Source organism: Heteronotia binoei, chromosome 2 (assembly GCF_032191835.1).
Source record: "Heteronotia binoei isolate CCM8104 ecotype False Entrance Well chromosome 2, APGP_CSIRO_Hbin_v1, whole genome shotgun sequence".
In the NCBI taxonomy this organism is placed as follows: domain Eukaryota; kingdom Metazoa; phylum Chordata; class Lepidosauria; order Squamata; family Gekkonidae; genus Heteronotia; species Heteronotia binoei.
In genome coordinates, this window is record NC_083224.1 from 133797826 (window position 1) to 133825419 (window position 27594).

Here is a 27594-nt window from a genome sequence, read left to right on the forward strand (position 1 = left end):
GTTTGTTCTGCTGCTCTTGGGCACAAATGAAGCTCTTGGGCTACAACCCATTAGAGGAGAAAAAGAAAAGGTCAACAAATCCCACATAAAGCATAGCAATAAAGTCAAGTGTACATCTCAAGAAGCAAAAATGTCTGTTGTGTGTTCACTTATACACACGTTTACCTGCCATAAATACCTCCCACCAAAGTGGCTTGGAAACAATTTGCACCAACGAAGAACCACAGTGCAGAAACAATTACAACCCAGACCAGGGGTGTCAAACTCATTTATTTTGAGGGCCAGATTTCACACAAATGAGACCTTGTCGGGCCGGGCCATGTGTGTCATAAAAAGCAATTCCAGGTAGCAGATATAAGCTTTATAAAGGGCCCAGACAAACACAAAGATTTTTTTCACTTAACATAAAATACGAGGAAGTAAAAAAAAAAAAATAGCACACTTGCAATATTTTGTTTAAATGTCTCTGATAACTGACACCTTATGATGGACCCCTGCAAATTCCTTCTATTCAGGAATGATTTTCCTGTTCCTTTCCCCAGACATAGCAGAAAAGGCACTGGAGATGTTAATTAGAAAATTAAATAAAATAACAAAATTTATTGGAAATAACCAAGTGGAAATACTTTTTGGACATTCAGGTGGATATTGTGTTTCTGCACCACACTCTCTCTGGCACTCTCCTAGACAGCTTCCCTGAGACACCTTCCCCAAGTGTCTCTCTCCCCAGAATCCTCTTTTCTCTCCCCCAACCATCACAACTGTCAAAACCCAATTCCCCCTTTAGAACTCTTTGGGCTTGTTCCAACCAATGGGAGAGAAAGGAAGATAGCTGTCAATGACAGCCACTCTTCCATCTCTGCCTCTCTTCAAACAATTCTGCAATTCTGCAAAATCATCTTTTTATTCTAGTCTGTCACACATCTCTTGCTCTGATTTATTGCATCAAAAACTGGAGACAATGTCGGAGTTGTAGCAGTCTTGAATATGCTATTCAGGTGTTCAGGTGTGCATCTGTAAGTTGCAAACCTACTTTTGATTTATTGAAATTAATTACAGAAATCTCATGGTCAATACTTTGATCCTAAGACCCAGAGGAAAACATGAAATGGCTGGGCATTATGTTTTGTATATATAAGTTGCTTCATGTGCTGGTCAAGAACATGTGAAGGCACTCTTTCCTAGAAATATAACTGTAGCTCCTATGAAGCGGTGCAGGAACAGAGAAACAGCCATGTATAGTGGTCAGTACCAGCCTACTATCTGGGAAAGCTAAGTTCAAAATCCCCAAACAATCAAAAGAAATCAAAGGAAAATGTGAAAGAAAAATCAAAGGAAATGTGCTGGGTAAACTTGGTCTGGACACACAATCTCAGTCTAATCCCAGAACTGGATCATGAAAGCATAAATAAAGGGGGAAGCAAACTGAGTTGCACCCATAACAAGCCCAACAAAACACACTCACACTCTGTCTCTCTGTAGCAAGGCAAAAACTCATAACTTGACTAAAATGTTGCTGATCTTAAAACTGCTTTCTTTGCCTCTCTCCAGTGAGATCCTGGGAGCTGGGCAAAGGAAGCTTTCTCTCCCCTTCTCCAGGAGATGAGGAGGGGGAGGAGCTTCAGCCACCAGAAAGAAGAGAGGCTTGGCTCAGTAGCTCTGCAGTGTGACTGATTGTGCATGGCAAAAAATCACACAGCAGAGCTACAGAATCAAGTTTCTCCATTGGCTGAGGCTCCTCCTCCCTCCTCCTCTCTTTGGGAAGAGGGAGGGGGAGGAAGGAAAAAGTGAGAGGCTGCTTTGCTTGGCTGCCTCGCCACAAGAAAAAAAAATGGTGACCGAAAGAAGCAGGCGAGGGAGAAGGAAACAGACAATAGCTACTTGCTTTTGGGTCTGATTGGAGCCCTTTGGGGGCAGGATCAGGTCCATAGGCCACACGTTTGAAACCCCTGACCTAGACAATAAAATCACAGCCACAGAATCATAACCCATAAATACCTGGGTGTTGTCTGATGGCCTCGGCTAAAGGTTCTAGCGCCATTATGAATAACAGAGGGGATAATGGACACCCTTGCCCGGTCCCTCTTTGAATTTGAATTGGGAAAGAGGAGAGGCCATTAATTTTTAAAGACGCAGAAGGATTTTTATATAAGGCTTCTACTGCATTTTTTAAAAAATGGGCCAAAACCCATCCTATCTAAGATTGTCTAAAGGTATGGAATCGCAACACTGTCAAAAGCTTTTTCAGCGTCAAGTGAGAGAATCAACGAGTCGTATTTTTGTGATCTGCCATATTGAATTATATTAAGTGCTTTGTGGATAGTGTCAGTTAGACTACAGTTAGGGAGGAAACCTGTTTGATTTATATATGAAGGAAAAATTTGTTTTAGCCTATTTGCTAATATTTTTGTAAAAATTTTATTATTTTATTATCTGAGTTTAATAGGGAGATTGGACGGTAAGAAGAGGGGTATAAAGGATCTTTATTAGGTTTGGGAATCACTATAATATTTGCTTGCGCCCATGTTGAAGGCATCTCTCCTGTACTTAGAATATCATTACATAACTCTCTTAGTGGTACTATGAGCTCTTCTTCAAATAACTGAAAAATTCAGATGGAAAACCATTATTACCTGGGGTACTCTGCTTCTTGAGCTCTTTGAGTACTGTTTCTAATTCTGTTAATGAGATCTTGGGATATTGTTTTAATGACTTTTAAGTTTGCAAATAATTCCTTATTATACCTTTATCAAGAAAAGAGGACGAATAAAGTTTAGAATAGTATTCATTACAATTTTGGATAATAGATTGAGATTGAGTATGAATCACATTTTTAGAGTCTTTAATAGAATAAATATGTCTAGCATTTCTTTGTTCTTTGGCTTTCCATGCTAGGTATTTTAAAGATTTCTGTGATCTAATCCAGTATTTTTGTTTAGTATAAATAAACTTTTTTGAATATGATCATTTTTTAAAGCTTCCAATAGATTTCTTTCAGCTGTTAGTTTTTTGTAAATAAATTTACTACCAGTTCTTTTATGTAGGGCTTCTAAGGATTTAATGTTGGTCATTAGATGTCTGATTGCTGCTTCTCTTTCTTTTTTAAGGTGAAAAGTAATCGAGATTACTTGTCCTCTGAGGGTAGCTTTAAATCATCCCAACGTACTGAAAATGTAGCGTCTTGTGGAGAATTTTCTTTAAAAAAAATTAGAAATGCTTTTAGCAATTTGCTGTCTAATGTCTTCGTGTTGACAAATTCATCACCCACTGTCTTTCTCTAGTTTGCTGTACAATAAAACAGGTCAACGGGACAATAAAACAGGTCAACGGGAAATAATCAGACCAAGCTCTAACCTCGATGTCTGCCTGCAAGATTTTATCAATCGGAGATTGAGAGGTTAAAATGAAGTCGATACGAGAGTATGAATTAAATCATTGCGAAAAGAATGTGTAGTCTCTAGTTAATGGATTTTTCAACCTCCAAATGTCACAAAATTCATACTTTTCAAATAAAGAATGCAATAAGGTTTGAGAGGACTGAGAGTGGGTTTTTTAATCTTTATTTGAACCTGATCTAACCAAGATCTTATCTGCAATATAATTTAAATCACCTCCCAAAATTACCTCTCCTTCTTGGAAGTCCTGGAAATTTTTTAGAGTAAGTTTCAGGAACTGAATCTGTAAAATATAAGGGGCATATATTGAACCCAGAGTTACTAACTGACCATCAAGGAGACCTTTTATAAAAACAAATCTACCATGAGGGTCAAAAAAAGTATTTTGGAGTTCAAATCGGACTGATTTTGCAGTTAGAATGACCGTACCTCTCGATTTTGAGGAGCCCGCCACATGAAACTGGGCACTAAAACATGAAAATTTCAATATTGGGAGATCGTTAGATTTAATATGAGTTTCCTGCAAAAAAGTTATTTGTGGTTTAAATTTTAGAATATGGGCCAGTATTCTGCGTTGTTTTACACGATTGTTAAGACCTTTGACATTTAATGAAAGAAAGTGGTATCCGTTGAACATGTCTACAACAGCAGAACTAATTATGAACCCTATAAACTAATCTAGAACTCTAGATAATATCTTGCTAAGATTAAACACTTAAAATGTGCCTTTGACTAAAGAAAACTAGAAAATTTAATGTCTGTATAAGCACCAGACTACTAAAATAACTCACCAAAGTACTAAACCAAAAAAAAACTGAGACCAACTATCCCTTTAATCATGCCCCCTCTATCCCCCCCATAACCCCCTTCAGTCAGCAAACACTTTACGTCTTGAACCAAAAGCACTTTCAAGAATAAGTATAATAGCCTACCATTTAGCCTATTAAAAAACACCAAACAGGTTTTATATGCTTGTGGACAAAACATCTACTATCCACGAAGTGTCACATAAAAGCTTGGAAGCATAATAAAGGAAGTAATGTCTATATGTACCCACTATTAGGCGCAAACTATATCGACCTTATGCTGAAAGAACCAGCCTCACGTGCTAAACAATAAGGGCTATGGCAATATGCAAATGCTATTACAAAAGGGACCATAGTACTAATACTAATAATGATAATAGTAATAATAATTATGTCACCTTAGAAATACTGGGAGATGCATATAAATAGCTTGGAATTATTAAAAACGTCTTTCACAATGTGTATTAGTGGCTTAAATTACAATACAGGTAACAGTGGAAAGGGAGCTTTCCTGATCTTTTCATGAAGGCTATTTAAGTAGGGCACCACCACTACTAAAAATGTTCATGATCAGGCAGAGGCAGATCTAATAAACTGGAAGTGTTGAGCAGACAGGAGAATATACTGAGAATATTAAGGCTGGTACTTAGGTCCATATTAGGAGACACTGAACCTTAAGCATATTTTATTTTCTCCATATTTTGACCCATTATAATTATAATAATAATATTTATATGTTAGAATTAAATTTTTCAATATTAAACCATTTATACTGCACCTTAAGAAAAATAATGTGTTACAATAAATGGATATAGGGGTATGATTTCAAATTACTTAGTTTGTTGATATTATTGTATATGCAGTGGGAAGTTTGATCTGTTTTTAGTTTTTCTCCTCTACCTTGCCCTTTCCTTCTCTTGGCCAACCAGCTCAGCTGCTATCCAGTAAGCTGGAATGTGTTTTAAAATGTCTATAAATAAAAGGAAGTATGAATGGCTGCAGGGACTCTGGCTGGATGTGAGCAGTCAGATCATGTACTGTAGCTCCCAGACTTGAAAGGAAAAAGGCTGATCTGATCTGGAGTCTTGGGTTGGATGCAAGTGGATAGGTAGGTAGGCCTCAGCCCTTTCTCTAATTGTCTTCAGTATATCTCCTCAGATGATCTCTCTACCTTCCTGTCTCCAGAGATTTACTATGATTTATTGGCACCTATTGGACCAATTTACTTGCTGGCGGGCCTGACTGGAGTATTGTTAGAGTATTCTCATGGGTACTACTTCATCATTAAATCCAGGTCATGTAACCAGATTGGTAAAGAGGAATGAGGTTATAATACTCTAGCTTATGGAATGATCCTTCAGTGATTTGACAGTTTCACATGAGATGTTACAAGGAGGACATGCCAGAGCACCATAGCTTCAACTTTTTCTAGGAAAATAGGTGTGGCTGTTTAAGGAGCAAAAAACTTCACATGATATCCCCATTAAGATGCCCCATTAACTGTTATTTTTAAAAACTATGAACCTAATATACACTATGACTTTTTACTCACTAATTCCTAATTCTTCAGAGTATTTGATTAGTCTTTCAGTGTGCTTTCACCCTTAGAATAAATGTTCTAAACAAAGCATATCATATTTTCATCTGACTTAAACCTTAACTGCTTTTGTCCACTAAAGCTTTCTGCATGCTTGATTAACATTTTAAACACCCTTAACTGATTCTATAAGAGATGAACAAAAATCTATAGCGTGCTAATCATCCTTTTATTTTCAACAAATTAAAGTGAAATTAACCTTCTAATATGTACACAAATGTAATCTGACCCATCTGCTTGTCGTCATTTAACAAAGTGGGACTCTTTTCACCACAGAAAGCCTAAACCCTTTATTTCAAATTCACATTTCCAAAAAGAGACTGAATAGCTCTAATGGAAATCAACTTCTCTTAAGAAGATGCAAAATATAACTTCTTAAGAAGTCTGCTACTTTTCTACTTTTGCTTCAATCACCACCCCCTTCAAACATCAGATTGTGCTGCTGACATAGGCTTCCCAGTAGATAAACAAAGCAACTGTTGACAAAGTTAAAATGACAAGCACTAATGCATTCATGCAAACATGATGGGCATCACGTCCTATTCAAGTGATTTGTCCTTTTGAGATAAGATCACTTTGTGTAGAATGCCTAACTTTAATCTAATAATAAAAAACTAAAGTTTTTCTTTAATCCACTTAGAATACGTAGGTATTACTAGAAACTAATTGAAAATAAGTCATTCTGAAGTCTATGAAGATGGAAAGACTTTGCTTCACAAGAGAACAATAAAACCATGTCACATGCCATATGTATAGCATACTGCTTGATCGGTCATATCAGGAGAACAGTTACAGACTTGAAGAAACATGGAACCAGACAGAGGATAGACAGGTTGCTTACCTGTAACTGTAGATCTTCGAGTGGTCATCTGTGCATTCACACTCGTGGGATAGAGCGCCTGCACCGATCCCCCAATCGGTACCTGAAAAGCCCGCGATTTTTCCATGCTCGGCGCCAATGGGCATGCGCAGGCATCCCAGTACGCATGCTCACCGGCACCAGCACAGGGATCCCGCCAGTTCCTTCCTGACCGCTGGAAGCCCCTACTGGAGGGAGACCATCAGCAGCGGGGAAGGAGGGTAGGTAGTGCGAATGCATAGATGACCACTCGAAGATCTACAGTTACAGGTAAGCAACCTGTCTATCTTCTTCATGATCTCTGTGCTTCACACTCGTGGGAGATTATCAAGCAAGACATACCTGGAGGTGGAAAGACGGCCAACCGAAAGAAACAGCTTGCAGCACCACAGTTCCCAACCGAGTCCTCTACTGAGCATGCACATCCAGCACGTAGTGCTTCATGAAGGCATGCGGAGAAGACCAGGTGGAAGCCTTGCAGACATCAGCCAGGGACACGCCGCTCAGGAATGCCACTGACGTAGCCATCGCTCTTGTGGAGTGTCCACGAATAGGCCCAGGCAATGGCTTCTTTGCCAACAAATAACAAAGTTTAATAGTCTCAGTAAGCCATTTTGAGAGTCTCTGAGACGAAATCCTGGGACCTAGCTTGGGAGCAGCATATGAAACAAAAAGCTGCTTGTCCTTGCGAAAACTCTTTGAACGGTTAAAATAAAACAGCAGAGCACGCTTTACGTCCAAAGCATGCAATCTACGTCCAAAGTATGCAATCATCCGAGGAAGGTGTAGGGAAAAAAGAGGGCAACCAAACCTCTAAGTTGAGGTGGAACTGGGAGACCACCTTAGGAAGAAAAGCAATGTCCGGAGCTAAAGAAACACCAGCCTCCCGAAAAACAAGGTAGGGATGATCACAATGCATTGCTGTGAGCTCCCCTACACGACGTGCTGATGTGATAGCAACTAAAAATGCAATTTTCCATGATAGGAGCTGCAAAGAGCACGTGGCCATCGGCTCAAAGGGGCGACGAGTTAGTTTGTCCAGCACTAAGATTAAGTCCCACATTTGCGGGGGTGATCTCGATGGCGGATGCAGCCTAAACAAACCCCTCAAAAACTTTTTGGAATGGGGGTGCGCAAAAACAGAATATCCCTCCACTGGGTTATGAAAAGCAGATATTGCCATCAAATAAACCTTAACGGAGGAAAAAACAAGACCAGCATCCACTAAGGATTACAAAAAATCAAAAATTACCGACAGCCCCACCCTACTAGGTGAGACTGAAGGGTCAACTATGAACTGAGTGAATTTCCATCACTTCCTGTCATAGGAAGCGCGGGTGGAAGGCTTCCTACAGTTCATAAGGACTTGCTGGACCCTGTCAGAGAACCCCAAGGATCAATGAGACACGCTGTCAGCTTCAGGTGGGGCACGTTGTGATGGAGTACGTGGCTGCCCTGAGCTGACAGAAGGTCCGGTTCTGCCGGGAACTGGTAGAAGACCCCCCCCCCCCGACAGTTGAAGCAGGATCGAAAACCAGTTCTTGCAAGGTCACCAGGGAGTCACCAGGATGCTGCACGGCCTCTCGCTTGCTATTTTGTTGACCACCTTCGTCAACAACGGCAGAGGTGGGAACATGTAGAGGAACCAGCCCTCCCAAGGAAGCAGGAGCCCGTCTCCCAGAGAGGCTGGATCCGCTCCCCCTCTGGAACAGAACATGGGACATTTCTTGTTCTCAGCCGTGGCAAACACATCCAGCTGCGGGTACCCCCAAAGCTGGAATACAAGCTTCAGAAAACGCCACTGCAGTTCCCACTCATGTGGGGAAGCCCCACCCCTGCTGAGGGAGTCTGCCTGTATGTTGAGGACCCCCGGAAGGTGTGCCGCCTTCACAAAGATGTCGTATTGGAGACACTCCAGCCAGAGGTCCATCGCCAATGCGCAGAGCCGACGAGACACTGTCCCTCCTTGCCTGTTGATATAGCACAGGGCAGTGGTATTGTCCATAAGTAGCGCTACAGTCTTCCCCGCCACTAAGGGGCGGAAAGAGCGTAGGGCAAAGTGAACCACCAGCAGTTCTAGGTAGTTTATATGGAACTGAGTCAGTTTTGGCGGCCACTGGCCCCCCACACACAGGCCTTCAATGTGGGCCCCCCAACCCCACAAGGAAGCATCTGTTGTGATAGTCACAGTAGGAGTCGGGAGATGGAAGGGAGCTCCCTGGCAGATATTGTTCTCTGACTCCCACCACTGTAGCATCTGGAGAGTCACAGATGGGATGACGAACCTCTTTCGAGGCGAGTCTCTGAGTGGGTGAAACTGGCAAAGAAACCACAACTGTAGGCCTCTCATTCTCAGTTTCGCGAAGAGTAGCACACTTGTCGTCACCGCCATCAGCCCCAGCATCTGCTGAAGCTGCTGCGCTGTGCCCCACTTTCGCCTCTGTAGCAGTCGTACTAAACCGATAATGTCCCTCGCTCTCTGCGGAGGCAGGTATGCACGATGCTGGTTCGTATCCAGCAAAGTCCCTATGAACTGCACTGTCCTTGACGGAGTAAGTTGAGATTTCTCCAAATTGACCAGAAACCCCAAGGGGTCGAGAAGACGTAGAGTGATGGCAATGTGTGTTGACAAACTTTCCCTCGACTTCGCCACAAGGAGCCAGTCGTCGATGTATGGAAAAACGACAACTCCCTGGAGACGGAGATGGGCAGCCACAACGCTCATCATCTTCATAAACACCCGAGGTGCAGTGGACAGGCCAAACGGAAGGGCTTTGAACTGGAAGTTTTGGGAATGCACTGCAAACCGGAGGAAACGCCTGAACGCCGGATGGATGCTGACGTGGAAGTAGGCATCCTTGAGGTCCAGGGTCGCCATCCAGTCCTCTTGATTGATGAGGGGCAAGATTGTTTGCAGCGTGGACATTTTGAACTTCTGGTACAGAATAAATTTGTTCAGGTTCCGAAGATCCATAATTGGTCTTAAGCCCCCATCCCTCTTGGGGACCAGGAAGTAGCGAGAGTAAAAACCTCCCGTCCTGGCCTCCATCGGAACTCTTTCTATTGCTTGTTTCTGTAGGAGGTTGTTCACCTCTGCCAGCAGAGGTGGGGAAGGGGGAGTGGTGATCACCACGGATTGGTTCGGAATCTGAGCAAACTCTATTTTGTGGCCCTCTTCTATGATGGACAGAGCCTACCTGTCTGTAGAGATCAACTCCCAGGCAGGTAGGAAAGGGCGGAGGCATTTAGATGTTGAACCAGTAGGGACGATGACGCGTGCCACGAGAAAGTCAAAGGCCCTGCTTTTGAGGGCGAGCACCCTTGGATTTGCCAGTGGCCTGAGAAACATAATGGTTCCTGTTGTTGCCTGAGTATGATGGTCTGTCAGGCTGGGTGGAGGTCGCCATTGCTGTTCTGGCGAGAACTTTAGATAAGGCTTCTTGGCCCATGGTTTGTGCCACTGCTTCGCCTTGGGAGCCCTGGAGGTGGCCTGCACACCCAGGTTCCTGGAGGTCTTCAGGCTCTTATCAATTTCCTGCAGTGCACTGTCTGTGGTAGTGCTGAAGAGGCCATCCCCCTCAAAGGGCAAGTCCTCAACAAAGGCCCTAGTATCTTGCTGCAGGGCTGTTGACCGTAGCCAGGAGTGCCAACGAATGCACACAGCAGACGTGATAGCCTTTGCTGACACATCCACCATGTGCTTTGCTGCAGCCAATTGTTGCTTGGCCACAGCAAAGCCTTCTTTCTGCAGCTTCCTAGCAGCAGCCTTTTTGTCCTCGCTCAGGGAAGAGAGGAGAGGGGTGAGTTGTTAAGAACATAAGAGAAGCCATGTTAGATCAGGCCAATGGCCCATCCAGTCCAACACTCCATGTCACACAGTGGAAAAAAATTATATATATATACACACACACACACACTGTGGGTAATAGCCACTGATGGACCTCTGCTCCATATTTTTATCTAAAACCCTCTTGAAGGTGGCTATGCTTGTGGCTGCCACCACCTCCTGTGGCAGTGAATTCCACATGTTAATCACCCTTTGGGTGAAAAAGTACTTCCTTTTATCCATTTTAACCTGTCTGCTCAGCAATTTCATCGAATGCCGAGTTCTTCTATTGTGAGAAAGAGAGAAAAGGACTTCTTTCTCTACTTCTACTTCTCCATCCCCTGCATTATCTTGTAAACCTCTATCATGTCACCCCGCAGTCAACGTTTCTCCAAGCTAAAGAGTCCCAAGCGTTTCAACCTTTCTTCATAGGGAAAGTGCTCCAGCCCTTTAATCATTCTAGTTGCCCTTCTCTGGACTTTCTCCAATGCTATAATATCCTTTTTGAGGCGCGGCGACCAGAACTGCACACAGTACTCCAAATGAGACTGCACCATCGATTTATACAGGGGCATTATGATACTGGCTGATTTGTTTTCAATTCCCTTCCTAATAATTCCCAGCATGCCGTTGGCCTTTTTTTATTGCAAACGCACACTGTCTTGACATTTTCAGTGAGTTATCTACCACGACCCCAAGATCTCTCTCTTGGTCAGTCTCTGCCAGTTCACACCCCATCAACTTGTATTTGTAGCTGGGATTCTTGGCCCCAATGTGCATTACTTTGCACATGGCCATATTGAACCGCATCTGCCACGTTGACGCCCACTCACCCAGCCTCAACAGATCCCTTTGGAGTTCCTCAGAATCCTCTCTGGTTCTCACCACCCTGAACAATTTAGTGTCATCCACAAACTTGGCCACGTCACTGCTCACTCCCAACTCTAAGTCCTCAACAAAGGCCCTAGTATCTTGCTGCAGGGCTGTTGACCGTAGCCAGGAGTGCCAACGAATGCACACAGCAGACGTGATAGCCTTTGCCGACACATCCACCATGTGCTTTGCTGCAGCCAATTGTTGCTTGGCCACAGCAAAGCCTTCTTTCTGCAGCTTCCTAGCAGCAGCCTTTTTGTCCTCGCTCAGGGAAGAGAGGAGAGGGGTGAGTTGTTAAGAACATAAGAGAAGCCATGTTAGATCAGGCCAATGGCCCATCCAGTCCAACACTCCATGTCACACAGTGGAAAAAAATTATATATATATACACACACACACACACTGTGGGTAATAGCCACTGATGGACCTCTGCTCCATATTTTTATCTAAAACCCTCTTGAAGGTGGCTATGCTTGTGGCTGCCACCACCTCCTGTGGCAGTGAATTCCACATGTTAATCACCCTTTGGGTGAAAAAGTACTTCCTTTTATCCATTTTAACCTGTCTGCTCAGCAATTTCATCGAATGCCGAGTTCTTCTATTGTGAGAAAGAGAGAAAAGGACTTCTTTCTCTACTTCTACTTCTCCATCCCCTGCATTATCTTGTAAACCTCTATCATGTCACCCCGCAGTCAACGTTTCTCCAAGCTAAAGAGTCCCAAGCGTTTCAACCTTTCTTCATAGGGAAAGTGCTCCAGCCCTTTAATCATTCTAGTTGCCCTTCTCTGGACTTTCTCCAATGCTATAATATCCTTTTTGAGGCGCGGCGACCAGAACTGCACACAGTACTCCAAATGAGACTGCACCATCGATTTATACAGGGGCATTATGATACTGGCTGATTTGTTTTCAATTCCCTTCCTAATAATTCCCAGCATGCCGTTGGCCTTTTTTTATTGCAAACGCACACTGTCTTGACATTTTCAGTGAGTTATCTACCACGACCCCAAGATCTCTCTCTTGGTCAGTCTCTGCCAGTTCACACCCCATCAACTTGTATTTGTAGCTGGGATTCTTGGCCCCAATGTGCATTACTTTGCACATGGCCATATTGAACCGCATCTGCCACGTTGACGCCCACTCACCCAGCCTCAACAGATCCCTTTGGAGTTCCTCAGAATCCTCTCTGGTTCTCACCACCCTGAACAATTTAGTGTCATCCACAAACTTGGCCACGTCACTGCTCACTCCCAACTCTAAATCATTTATGAACGTTAAAGAGCATGTGACCCAGTACCGAGCCCTGCGGCACCCCACTGCTTACCGTCCTCCACTGCAAAGACTACCCAGCCAGTTTTTGATCCACAAGAGGATCTCCTCTGGAACCCTTTTTAAAGATGGGGGTGACATTTGCTACCTTCCAGTCCTCAGGAACAGAGGCAGATTTCAATGAAAGATTACAGATTTTTGTTAGAAGATCCACAAGTTCAACTTTGAGATCTTTCAGAACTCTCGGATGTATGCCATCCGGACCCAGTGACTTATTAGTTTTTAAGTTGTCTATCAGTTGTAGGACCTCCTCTTTTGTCACCTCAATCTGACTCAGGTCTTTCAACACCCCTTCCAAAATTAGTGGTTCTGGGGCGGGCAAAAAGTTCTCGTCTTCCACAGTGAAGACGGAGGCAAAAAATTCATTTAGCTTCTCAGCCATTTCCCTATCCTCCTTCAGTAATCCTTTTACCCCATGGTCAGCCAAGGGCCCCACTGCCTCCCTGGCTGGTTTCCTACTTCTAATATATTTGAAGAAAGTTTTATTGTTGGTCTTTATGTTTTTTGCAATATGCTCCTCATAGTCCCTTTTTGCCTGCCAGATCACAGTCTTGCATTTGATTTGCCACAGCCTGTGCTCCCTTTTACTAATCTCACTTGGACTGGTTTTCCACCGCTTAAAGGAGTCCTTCTTACCTTTTACAGGTTCCATTACTTTGTTTGTTAATCATGCAGGCCTTTTCTTATGCCTGTTTGTGCCTTTCCTAACTTGTGGTATGTATTTTATCTGAGCTTCTAGGATTATAGTTTTAAATAGTCTCCAAGCTTCCCCAAGGATTTTGACCGTATTTACCTTTCCTTTCAGTTTCCTCTTCACATGCCTTCTCATCTCAGTGTATTTACCCCTTTTAAAGTTAAACGTGGTTGTGGCGGTCTTTTTGGGCAACTCCCTATTTATACAAACGGTGAAATCAATAACATGGTCACTGCTCCCAAGCGGTGCCATCACTTTTACATCTCTCACCAAGTCTTGGGCATTACTTAGGACCAAATCCAGGATCGCCCCACCCCTGGTAGGTTCTGAGACCATCTGCTCTATAGCAAAGTCATTGTTCCCATACGGAGTATTGGTATCTAGCCATGCAAGCCGCATAGTTAGATACCTTTACTCCTAGGGCCCCTGCAGAGTAGACCTTTCTTTCCATAATGTCCAGCTTTTTTCCCTCCTTGTCAGGTGGGGATGAGTGGACCTTGCATGCTTTGGAGGAAGAAGAGACGACCACTGAGTTCGGTTTCGGATGGGTGAAAAGGAACTCAGCCCCCATCTCCTGGACCCTGTACATGTGGTCCAGCCTCCTGGATGACACCGGCGTCGAAGATGGTTTCTTCCAGGGCTCCTTGACTGCCTGCAGAATCACTTTGGTGACCGGCAAAGCGATTGCTGTGGATGTGTCTCTTTGCATAATGTCAAAGACATTATCATCCACAGGCAGGGAGAGGGAGGTTGCCATCCTCTTCACCAGGTCGCCATAGGACTTCAGATCCTCCGATGGCGAGATAGGAAGATCCTCGGCCATATGGGACCCTGGCAAAGGCTCCAAAGCACCTTCCTGGGTGTCGGTACCGCTCTCCGAGTCCGATGAGGAAGACTCCCGGTGTACAGAGTGCTCAGAGAGGATCGGCGTCAATTCCTGGATGGGAAAGCGGGTCGATGTTGATGGCCGCCGCTGAGTCTCAGCCTCTGGGGCGGTGTGCCTCTCCGAAGGGATCGATACCGATGCCGATGCCGCTGTCTTTGAGAATGGTGTGAAAGCCTCGACATGCAGGATGCCTCCGACTGTTGATTCCACTCCGCAAACTCCCTCAGTGCGAACCACTGATATGGAGGGTAAGGATACGGATAGGTGGGCGGCCACTGACGCTGCTCCCACAATGGTAGCGGTGGGAAACGGCGTGGTGCCATGGAGGGCTCTAGCTCCCGTCTGCCTCTAGGTTCCATCGGGGTAGACGGGTCCATCGGCGCCGTTGCCTCTATTTCGGAGATCGAACCACTCCTACTATGACGCCGCAACTTGGATGACGAGGATCGCTGAGTGAGATCGATCTCCTGCTCAGACATCGAGAGACGGGGCTGTTGAGTACTGCCTCTCGATGCCGATGGGCTGTGGCACGGGGACGCCAGGATCTTCCTCGGCAGAGCAGAGGTCATCAGTGCCAAAACGTCGCGAGAAGGCGATGGAGTGCAGGACCTCTTCCACTTTTTCTTGGACTTGGCCTTCTTTGGAGCGGATGCTTGGGTCCCCGAGCCATCCCGATGCTTCTTGGGGGCGTGTCCACTGATCCTTCATGGGATTATTTTGTGGAGGAGCCTCGCTCGATCGGCATTTCGGTCACAATCGGGGTCACATCGGCCGATGTGACCGTCGGGGCCAGAGTGTCTGCCATGGTCGATGCCGATGGGCCCGATGCCGATTTCTGAGGGCGGAGTGCCGACTCAGTTAAAGCCACCAAAAGCCGCGCCGCCCGGTTCTTCCGCGTTTGCTTGGAGAAGCGGAGACAGTGTGGGCAAGACTCCATGCGGTGCACTTCACCCAAGCAGAGAAGACACAGAGAATGGCTGTCTGGGGGGGCAATCTTCTTTCCTCAAGAGCCGCAGTGTTTGAAAAACCACCAACGTCTTTCCATAGACACCAGTCGCCAAAAAACCCACTCAGAGTGCTCTGAGGGGGGAAAAACTTTTTGGGGGAAAACAAACGGGGGAAAGGCCCTGAAGGGCAGTCCAACAATACATACACAAACTTTTTTTTTTTTACTATCTAAACTAACTATCTAACTATCTTTGCTAAGAAAACAACAAACGGCTATATACAATGATATCTCACCGACCGGGGACACAAAAGGCAAACCTCTCCGCGCAGCAGTCAGAAAGGAACTACAATAGAGCAGACAGGTTAAAACAGATAAAAGGAAGTACTTCTTCACCCAAAGGGTGATTAACATGTGGAATTCACTGTCACAGTAGGTGGTGGTGGCCACAAGTATAGCCACCTTCAAGAAGGGTTTAGATAAAAATATGGAGCACAGGTCCATCAGTGGCTATTAGCCACAGTGTATGTGTGTATATAAAATTTTTTGCCAGTGTGTGACACAGAGTGTTGGACTGCATGTGCCGTTGGCCTGATCCAACATGGCTTCTCTTATGTTCTTATGTTAACTGGCGGGATCCCCGTGCTGGCGCCGGTGAGCATGCGTACTGGGACGCCTGCGCATGCCCATTGGTGCCGAGCGTGGAAAAATCGCGGGCTTTTCAGGTACCAATTCGGGGATCGGCGCAGGCGCTCTATCCCACGAGTGTGAAGCACAGAGACCACGAAGAAGATAAATGGCTTCCCAAAAACATATGTGTAATATGCTTACAATAGATAATTTACCCTTTGCCTAAAATGTCCTAATACTTCATACAAGCACAAAGTTGTACAGAAAAGTTAACATGAAAACCAGCTTTAGTCACCAGGCATTTGTGGAGGATGCCAGTGCTGAAAACAGAACAAACCAGAAAAGTCAGATACAGCATGAAAGTGAAAGTTGTTCTTATACTGTAGTTATGCAATCTCAAAAAGAGAGCTCAGATAGCATGGTGGAAATACCCAGCTTCCGCCAGGATCAAACTCAGGTTATGAGCAGAGCTTCAACTGCAGTACTGCAGCTTTACCACTCTGCACCACGGGGCTTCAGTGGAGAAACTAAACAGCCCAGCAAAAGCACTCAACAGTAAAAGACAATCTCTGAGAAACATCACTTTAAGAACTTTCTGAACACAGATAATGATAAGAAAGCATAATCATCCTCAGGAACAGAATTCCAATGAAGAAAAAGGATAAGTATGAGAATGAGCAGGAGAGAGATTTGACTTAACAAGGAGAAAGATCAAAAAGAACAAGAAGGAACATTTCGCTTAGGAAGAGATACAAGATGGTCCAAGAAGAGAATGTGATTTTAAATTGAGAATTTTACATTTAATGTGGAAGCTGACATCCACAAAACAAAAGAGTGCTACAATAACAAGTGGAAAGAAGAGAAATTATGGTTCAGTGATCATTCCAAAACCTGATCTGCCCCTATGTCCTGGAGCTTTGGGCTCACTTGCTCCCACACCCTCACCTTTCATACATATAGCACTAATTAGTTGTTTCATTGTTTAAGAATTTTCTGTTGTATCCAATCCAGGAAACCATGTAGAATCCTGTAAACCTGAAACAATCTATGATTTGTTATTTGGGTTCACAGAGGAAGTACAAATTACAGGTTTTTTAATGTGACCAGCACTAAACATATTGTTCATGTATGGCCTTCAGCTACAATGCTATAGAAATTAGACCCACAAGTTATTTCATAAAAGTAACTACCTCTTAGATCAGGGGGTACCAACCATTTTGAGTTTGTGGCACCTTTGGAATTCTGACACAGTGTGGTGGGAACAGTAAGGGCTAGCCCTCCTGCTAGGCAAACTAGGCAGTTGCCTAGGGCGCCGAGAGGCGGGGACCGGCAAATTGGGCTCTCACCCCCCCTCCAGTGCCCCAGGCAAGCACTTAGCTTGCCTCCCTCCCCTTCCCCTATCCCATCCTATTGACTGTCTCTACTTATACCTCTTGAGCCTCAATAAAATAGTTGGACTATAAATAAATAAAAAGGTAGAAGGTTCCAACCAGGTGTTTTTTCAAAGTGTATGAGTGCAGTCTGTCTGTCAGACTAGGATCCATAATGGGTTCATTGCTGGTTGACCTTGTGCTAGTCACTCTCTCAGCCGAACCAGGTTTTGAGGATGAAATGGGGAAGGGAAGACCATGTATGCTGTCCTGAGCATTTCGCAGCAAGGACAGGATAAACATACACTAAATTAGATTAGACTGAAATGTTTGTTCAGTAAATGTGTGAACTGCATGAACCCATGTTTCTGATTCCGTTCAATGAAGTATTCCATTGTAGCATGGCACAAAGAAGCAATTTTTTCTGTGGGCTGTAAAAATATTACTGTGACATTTCATTGGGTCAGCCAGCTTAAAGGTTAATTCTGTTTCCTGTATCAGATATTCCTTTAGGTGAACTGCTCTGAGCAGTTCCTATTTACCTATTCCAAAACAGTCTTCAAACTGTTACACTGCTCAGTCTCACTGTTAAGAACATATTGACTTACTGCCTGCTCTGCTGTTTAATTCATTTATGCTGAGAGTCAGGCATGAAGACAGAATTTTAAATGTGACATTTGCAGACTGCTGGGTCATTTGAAGCTCCGACAACACCAGGGGAGTTCCTGACATACAAACTGGTCCTGATTTCCAATCTTCCATGTTCTGAACACATCAGATATTCTTCCCGGAGGTGCAGATTTCAGCCTAAAGTTTTAAATTTCCTTTGGGTTTAACATCTTGCAGAAAAGGTCTGTGCACTTGAAAGTTCTAAAATAAAGCCTGTGTTTCCTTTAAGCTATAAACTGGCATTGCCTCCAGCAAGCAAACTCAACTGCAGTAAGCTCCTTTGATTGACAAAGATACTTGGAAACACTTACAATAATAATTAATACCCAGAGGATGGTCCAAACAACTTTTATGCTTGGTGGACTTCCATTTTTCCTGTTGATCTAGCCTCATTCAAAAGCAGCTGCGTCTGAAGGCCTCAGCTGTAGATAATGGGCCATTTAGACAACAGCAGAAGCATCTGGCTTAGCACGCCAGCAGTTAAACGTGGCCACAATTAGAATGAAATACCTACGCATAAAATACAGCTTTTTGCTGCCATAACAACTGAGCTATAAGAACAGAACTGCACTAGTTGGAAACAGCATACAATTCACTTAGAATTATATTGCTAGAAACTGTTTTTCTAGTTCATAACAACTATATGATAAAACCAACGATTCAGCATTTTTAATGATCACAAAGCAGCACTTGGCATGATTTTACTCAGGGAGCAAGTTGGAAAAAGTAGGGGGAAAAGCAAATGGTAAAGGAGTATTCAGATTAGAGAAGCACACTTTCTAGCCAAGAACAACAATACAAACGGAGCCCACCCTGTTTTGTTGGCTTTATCTCTTATAATTCACATCAGGAAAGGCAGGCAGCATCATATATCTAATTGTATGCACAGTCATATTCTCTTGCCCTTTGCCCCTCTCCAGCTGGATCCATCCATGTAACCTGGAGACAAAGACTGCGTATGCAACAGGGACAAACCAGCACATAACAAGGAGAAGTAGAAGGAAGTAAGCTGGTGACATCCCTGTTTACAACTCAGTGTTGGCCCTGATGTTCTTCTGGAATACACCAGCTGGAATACAGATGTAGCACCTACAGACATATAAACTGTAGGTGCTATCCCATATTTAGAAACATTCTGAAACAGTAAACCTGTTCACAGGGATAGAGACAATGCTCAAAATTTTTGCATAGATATGTTTATATTTTGGAAAATGCACATAAATGGAGTCTGAATGAAAGCCAGGATGAACACTTGCCTTCCATCCTATGCACACTGGGCTTTCTCTGCATATGGTGTATTATACAGTGTCTACGTTGTCTATTTGCTACATGAATTAGATTGACACATTATCAAACAAGAGAACTCTGCTCTGGACATCACATAGTTCTTGTGACAGTCAGGAATAATCCATTATTATACTGTGAACTATCTGCTTTGCAGTACTAGTTGCTCCTATTATACTAAAGAATATTTTATTTAATTCCTTTACAGCCTGGCTTTCTCACTGAGACTCAAGATGGATATAAAACTACTCAGTTAACTGCTAACATTTATTTCAAAGATGAAAGCCCTTGCCTATTCTTGAGACAAATAAGAAAAAGAAGAAATAGAATTACCTACCTGGTGTATTATTTCTGCTACTGGAAGTTGTTCTGTATATTTTAATGGCTCTGCTGCTACTTCATCTATAGGAAGTCTGGAAAAGAAAACAATTTTAAGTATTATTTATTCTGTACACTCATCTGGCATCATCAGCAGAACACTTTTGAGGCAGCTCCCAACAGATTTAAAAGTACTTAAAACATCATAAATACCACAGAACAGATCCAAGAAAGTCAATTGAATAAAAATGTTTTAAAATCACTTTAGAGCAAGAGAGATCAGCAGAAGCCAACAAGGAAGAATCAATAAAACCACAAGGGAGCAATAAAACCAACTTTTGAATAGGTTTTCCCTGTTTAAAAAGGGGAAGTCAAGTGGAGAGAGAGAGAGAATAAAAGAAAGAAAAGGCAACAAAAATATTAGGGGAAAAAGAAATGTTTTCATATAGTGCCTAAAGCTCAACAACCTTGGGACTACATGACATAAGAAGGAGAGATGAAACACAGTGAGGACGATCCAGCCCCTTGCATTCATTCCACCTGATAGGGCAACATGTACATCTTACAGATTGAAGGTGATAGGCAGGGCTATATGAAAATAGTCCTTAAAATACCCCAGGATTCTACACCATTTAGGGCTTTACAAGAACCAGCACTTCATATTTTCCAGAAATGAACTGCCAGCCAACATAAGTTTCAAGCAGCAGTGGCACATATTCCCCGTAATTTGCATTAACAAGTAAGCTTGCTGCCATATTCTGAATTAGTTGAAATTTCTGAACAGTCAATGGAGGCAGACCTATGTAGCTATAGAGTAACCCAAGATGGATGTGATTACAACATGGATAATTATGACAAAGTCATGCTTTTCAAATAAAGGCCAAAACTGGCAAATTAATCAGAACTGGCAAAAGGTAGTTTGTGCTGCAAAGGAGATCCCTACCTCCATCTGAAGGAGCTAGACCTAATAACACTCCTAACCTATGAACGTGTTCTTTTAGGAACCTGTACCAGCTCTACAAACTTCTTATTCTTTGCCCAGCAATTATAATTAGCAGCACTAGGGCTATACATCAAGCTTCAAAACCACCCTTTATCTTTTGTTATCATAGTCAAATGATGTTGTAACTGGATTAAATGCCTTATCTAGCTTTCACAACAATAGATTATTCCACATTTTGGAATGCTTTATATTCCTTGTAGTAGCTTTTTTGAGTCTCAGATACAAATCTGTAAAGGTCATAGCCTCTTAAATGGTACAGGTACTTGTGGGAGGAAAAGTGAGAGAAAGAGGTCAGGAAAGCTCTAACTACATTTCATTCTATTTCTTTCTCTAAAAAGCTTCTGTAAAACATAATGGGTGTGTTTTGTGCAATAACATTCAATGCACTTGAAAGCTGATTTCTTTAGTTCATAGAAATAAACATCTAAATATATTTGTGTAATGACAATTGCTTTCTTCCCCACGGATAATGTCAGATAAGTGTTAAAGATGAGAACAAATGTTCTCAGCAGCAGAGAACATAAGAAACGAAATGCCTGGATGGTAAATATGCTGGACTTGAAATATCCCTGAGGACTGAATTCTTATTTACCTACTGAACTACCGAAGCACCCAAAATCCTTGCTTAAACTTCTCTACAGCATTTCAGCAATGGAATTTACCAATGGCCAGCTCAAAAGGGTAGAAGGAGAATAATTCAATTGCTTTGCTTCCTCTTCTGGGATTGACATTAAGAATGAATTCTTAATTAATTCTGGACATGTTTGGAATATGACAAATCCTCAAATATCAAGACAGGACCACAATAGATGCTTCTATGTAAATACATTGGCAATTTTTCAGATTAATTGGTCTGAAAGAAAAAAAACTAAGAAAAAGCACATTTGAAACAGTTTCAAATGGGGTGAACAATTCTTAATTCAGTCATTGACCTCTGTTATGTCAATGCCTTTGGGCTGTGTTTTCATTTTTTTCTCATGTATAATTTTGAATTTACTTGTTTTCTCTTCAGGCCAGTTATGGATTTTAAATGCACAAACCAATCAGGATAGAGGAATTACAGTAATCAGAGTAATATGACTAACCACTGTGTGATTTCAGAGTAATAACTTCTATGATTATAGAAATTTTTGTACTCTGATTGGTTGCCAACCACTAATAGCCTGCCAGGACAACAAGATCTACATTTCATACAGTTATTAAGAAACAACAGTTGAGTGATTATGTAAATCAGGTGCTCAAAGGCAGGGTACAAGGAATTTCTACAGCTGGAAAAAGTGAAAAGTAAAAGGGTAACTGTGCAGCATTGTCAGCTACTCTGAGTCAGAGCCACTGAATCAGAACTTGAAGGGGTTTTTGGGGGGGGAGGTTGCTTTTTTATTAAACCATGCTATCCTTACAAAAAATATTGTTGGATAAATACTATACAGTATAGGATTATCAACACTGAATAACAGCTCCAAATGTTAGCTTTATATTCTTGACAATCTCAAAGACCCCTGCATAAAATCCTCACTTTGAATAAGGAGTTAATTCAGAAGATTTCTGGGTATGCTAACCCGACTGCTCAGCAATTTAATTGAATGCCCACGAGTTCTTGTATTGTGAGAAAGGGAGAAAAGGACTTCTTTCTCTACCTTCTCCATCCCATGCATAATCTTGTAAACCTCTATCATGTCACCCCGCAGTCGACGTTTCTCCAAGCTAAAGAGCCCAAAGCGTTTTAACCTTTCTTCATAGGGAAAGTGTTCCAACCCTTTAATCATTCTAGTTGCCCTTTTCTGCACTTTTTCCAATGCTATAATATCCTTTTTGAGGTGTGGTGACCAGAATTGTACACAGTATTCCAAATGAGACTGCACCATCGATTTATACACAGGCATTATGATACTGGCTATTTTGTTTTCAATTCTTTTCCTAATAATTCCCACCATGGCATTGGTCTTTTTATTACAATTGCACACTGTCTTGACATTTTCAGTGAGTTATCTACCACGACCCCAAGATCTCTCTCTTGGTCAGTCTCGGCCAGTTCACAACCCATCAACTTGTATTTGTAGCTGGGATTCTTGGCCCCAATGTGCATTACTTTGTACTTGGCCACACTGAACATCATCTCCTTTCTAAGGAGCCTTTGATGAGGAACTTTATCAAAAGCTTTCTGGAAGTCAAGGTAAACAACATCTATTGGGTCCCCTTTGTCCACATGTTTGTTCACCCCCTCAAAGAACTGTAACAGATTAGTGAGGCAAGATCTTCCCTTACAGAACCCATGCCGAGTATTCCTCAATAACGTGTTCATCAATGTGCCTACTCATTCTGTCCTTGATAATGCTTTCTACCAACTTTCCCGGTATTGAAGTCAGACTGACTGGCCTGTAATTTCCCGGATCTCCTCTGGAACCCTTTTTAAAGATGGGGGTGACATTTGCTATCTTCCAGTCCTCTGGAACGGAGGCAGATTTCAAGGAAAGATTACATATTTTTGTCAGGAGATCCACAAGTTCAACTTTCAGAACTCTTGGATGTATGCCATCTGGACCTGGTGACTTATTAGTTTTTAATTCGTCAATAAGTTGTAGGACCTCCTCTCTTGTCACCTCAATCTGACTCAGGTCACCTTGACCTCAAAGGTACGAACTCGTTCCCTGAGTACCAGGAGCTCCTTGCATCGAGCACACACCCAAGACTTCTGTCCTGTGGGCAGATAGTCATACATGTGACACTCAGTGCAAAACACTGGAAAGCCCCCACCCCCCTGCTGGCATTCTACCTTCATGATAACTTTTAAAAAATATACAGTCCCCTTTTAAATCCTGTTTGCTTATGTGGCTCTCCTTCTAGAAGGTCGACTTACCTTATTGGATACACAAGGAAAATAGGGATCTGAGTTCCTGGTCCTTACACAGCCCCCAGGCTAAGAGCCACAGGCCAGGAGCCATTTAGCTCTCGCTCATGCCTCTGGCAAGGCGCAGCTTAATAATGCAAAGAGGGTGGGGCCTCAGTCTGCCCCAGGAACACAGCCACTCCTAATCAATCAGCAACAATCACCTTCAGCCCACTCAAACCAAACAAACAGCAGTTCCCCAGAAACCACAAACTCAGAATTTTCAGCAATCACACAGTCACACAAACTCAGAAATTCTCAGCAACTCCTCCAGCTGTTTAGAAAGCCAAACCTCACCCTTATAGGACTTCTTATCTGCTCTCTCTCAGAGCTCTTTGAAATGTGCTCAACCTCTGGCAAGGCGCAACTTAGATCTCTTAACTGGCAAAATCCAGCTGGAAAGTGCACTTAAAGTGCATAATTTAGTGTATGTGATCACAGCCAATGTGTTACAACTGAATTAAGCAGAGCTATAAGCTAAACTTAGACTTTGATTCAGATCCTTGCTAGCCATAAAACCTACTCTGTGTCCTTGGCCAGTCATTCTTCTTCAGCTTAACCTATATAACAGGGCTGTTGTAAGGAAAATTGGAGAGGGCAAGAACCATGCCCTGAATTCTTTGAAGGAAGGGTGTGATAAAAAATACATTAAATATACAATCAACAAATAAATTATGGCAAAGGTGTAATGAAGGGCACAGGATTATTCAAACTGAAAAGAAATGAGGTGAGGGCTCAAAAGGAAATGCAGGAGGTAAACTATTCAGGAATTTCCCCTCATCCACAGGATGATAGCCTACATTCTCAGATCTCTGAGTAGGTGAATTTCTCCATCCATTATTTTAGAAGCTCTCAGGGGTTTGAAAAGGTTCTCAAAATTTTGTACTTCCCAGATCAAATTCAGTTCTCATCAAACCAGTGGTTTGTTTTGTTTTTTAAGGATAGGATCTTTCTCTTTGTGTTCAGCTCATGAAGTCACTTTTCTATATACCTGAAGATTCTGAACTTGTGTTTGGTAGGTTTCCAGGTTGTATGTGAACTACCCAGCTGGCTATTAGATATTGTGCTGGGTATAATTAAAAGGGGAGGGGTTTTTTTGGGGGGAGGGTGTTAGGTCAGTGAAACGGGAATGAAAGTTTTAAACATTGTGTTCTGAAATGTTGTTACTTTTTTGTGGACACAGAATGATGAGTAGGGAGCAGACAAAAAAACATTCACAATATCATTTTCTTCCCATAGCATGACCTTTTGCCAGTCATAAGTGGATTTCTCTCTACTGAATGGTTTCAGGGTATGCACTCCAGTGCTGAGCAAACAAAAAATGAGGAGGAAAAGCAATTCCCAAAGAACACACTGTTCCAGTAATAAGGGAAGAATAAGTATAATCATCATGCTACTAAATTCAACATTGTTTATTACATGCAGCACAAGGATACCAAGGATACAAGAATCACCCTAATAATCACTGAGGTTTTGAATGGCCCATTACAAGCACAGGCCACTCTACCCAGAAACACTGCCTATGCATGGCAATGAACAAAAGTTCACCTGTCCAACTGGCATGCTTGTTTTACCTCTAATGCCACCAGCAATAAGTGAGTGGATACGATGTTTGAATAAGGCATGTGCATATAAAATCCATGGCTCACAGGCTGATTTCATTGTCAACTGTCAGATTTTGTGTGGAATATTGGCCACAGGAATTAGGCCCATACACAATTATTTTTTTGCATGATTATGGCATATATAAACACTGCACCCGCACAATTCTTGCCACTGGCATTGGGCACAGAACAACATCTTCTCGAATACAGTATAGCCTGCCCTCTCTGGTTTGAATTCTTCCTTTTTTCCTCTTATTCCAAGTTGAGATAGATGGAGGGAGGGAGGGAGGGAGAGAGAGAGACGTGCAGAAATATAACAGAAAGCGGGAGGGAGGGAGGAAGAAAGGAGCATATCTTAATAGATGTGCAAACTTCATAGGAAGAGGTGTGCTTTTTGCTCACCACTTTGTACAGGAAGCAGATGCGAATAAAAGCAATTGATTATTTTCCTTTTTAATTGTTTTAACATGTTTTTGTACACTAAATCCCCTTTTCTGTAAATCTAATCCTCCGTATTCATTTCAACATCTACTTTCATTTATACCACCTAAGAGACAAATTAGCGCTGCCCCACCTGAGAGCAGCGGTGCCTGAGGGCTGATCCCAAGTGTTGGTGGAAGTGCAGCGGAGCGAGGCACTCTGGCGCAGGAGGGGGTGGAATCGGGGGCACGGCCAGGCTTAGGCGGCTCCTTAAGGAGTTCGGGCCATGACACGTCCCCCCCCCCAAAAGGCGTAAAGTTACGTCTGCAAAAACAGCAGCATATCCTATAGGCACTCACTGAAACTGAAAACGAAGGTTGCCCCCGCCACTGTGGGAGCTCGCAAACCCCTTAGGGAGTGGTGTAATTGCCTCATCAATCCCCTCAAGCCCCAGTCTGACGAGCCCCCTCCTCAACAGCCAATCACCTCCCCCCCCCTCCTAGAAATACTTCTGCTCTGGCCTCGCACAACTCAGTTGTTAGGGACAGGCGCACGTGGCAAGGGGCTCTGCCGGGGAGCTCCTTGCCACACAGACTTAGAGCGAGGGACAGGCATGTTGTGACAGGCTCTTCACTGTGTGATTGCTTTGACAGTATCTCTGACTTGCTAGGGGGAGAGCAAGGTCTCTCCCATGGGACTAATTGCTCGTTTCCAGGTATCCACAGGTTCCCGGCTCCCGGAGGTTCAGTGTGCGAGGACTGTCGCCCATGGCTGGGTAAGTGCAATTGTGCATCCCCACTGTCCTCCCCCCCCCCTCGCTCAAGACTGGGTGGTGTGCGAGCATCTCCAGCACTTGAACCAGGCAGTGGGCTGAGGCAGGGGGCTTTTGCTGGCCCCGCTCCCCTGTGCTGCTGCCTGCTCCCTTCCCTTGGTCTGTCCTCTACTGCGGTCCCACCCCTGGCAGGCCCAGGGGAGGTGTCTGCCAGCTGCTTCGATGCAGGGAGGTGGGTCAGAGACTGTCCCTTTAAGAGAGCGCCCAGTTGAAACGCAGCCTGCTCCTCCAGCTGCCACCACTGCAGGTGCTCCTGATCTCTGTTTCTGTTTTGCAGGTGGGAATCCAACACAGAGTGCTCCACCCCCCCCCCCACTCCCTCAGCTGTTTCTGCCCACCGCTCTGAATGGATCCCCGCCCCTGGCGAGACTGCCCAACATGTACCGGGGAAAGCATTGCGCTCTGTTCCAGAACAATAAAGTCTGAGCTGTGCCCTCCGTTGTCTCTCCTGCTTGGCATCTGCTGCACATCCCCTGGGCACCTCCCCCCACTACTCTGTCAGTGGCCTCTCCAAGGGAATGTCTGGGAGGGTGGGCACACTTGATTGGCCAACGTCATGCTGGGAATTATTAGGAAGGGAACTGAAAACAAATCAGCCAGTATCATAATGCCCCTGTATAAATCGATGGTGCGGTCTCATTTGGAGTACTGTGTGCAGTTCTGGTTGCCGCGCCTCAAAAAGGATATTATAGCATCGGAGAAAGTCCAGAAAAGGGCAACTAGAATGATTAAAGGGCTGGAACACTTTCCCTATGAAGAAAGGTTGAAACGCTTGGGGCTCTTTAGCTTGGAGAAATGTCGGCTGCGGGGTGACATGATAGAGGTTTACAAGATAATGCATGGGATGGAGAAAGTAGAGAAAGAAGTCCTTTTCTCCCTTTCTCACATTACAAAAACTCGTGGGCATTCGATGAAATTGCTGAGCAGACAGGTTAAAACGGATAAAAGGAAGTACTTCTTCACCCAAAGGGTGGTTAACATGTTGAATTCACTGCCACGGGAGGTGGTGGCGGCCACAAGCAAAGCCACCTTCAAGAGGGGGTTAGATAAAAATATGGAGCAGAGGTCCATCAGTGGCTATTAGGCACAGTGTGTATATGTGTGTGTGTGTGTATATATATATATAATTTTTTTTGCCACTGTGTGACACAGGGTGTTGGACTGGATGGGCCATTGGCCTGATCTAACATGGCTTCTCTTATTTTCTTTGGGGTGGGTGGGGAGAGGGTTATGAGCCGCCATGTTACCTCCGCGTGGCTGGACAGAGGAGGGGGGTTGCCGCCCCTCAGCCTGACTGGGCTGACAGCCTACCTGACCCTACAGGGCTGTTGTGTGCAGGGCACAAAGGGGGGGCTATTGAAGTGAA

At 43.7% G+C, this 27594-nt stretch overlaps 1 protein-coding gene across 2 annotated transcripts in view; it reads right to left on the minus strand.

Moving 5' to 3' along the window:
* Positions 1-27594, minus strand: part of PIGK (phosphatidylinositol glycan anchor biosynthesis class K) — a 174927-nt gene that overhangs the window by 25134 nt on the left and 122199 nt on the right. For both annotated transcript variants that reach the window (XM_060232043.1, XM_060232044.1), the window contains one exon: positions 19502-19577. In XM_060232043.1, coding sequence (XP_060088026.1) covers positions 19502-19577 — 76 coding nt within the window. The remainder of the gene's footprint in view (positions 1-19501; positions 19578-27594) is intronic.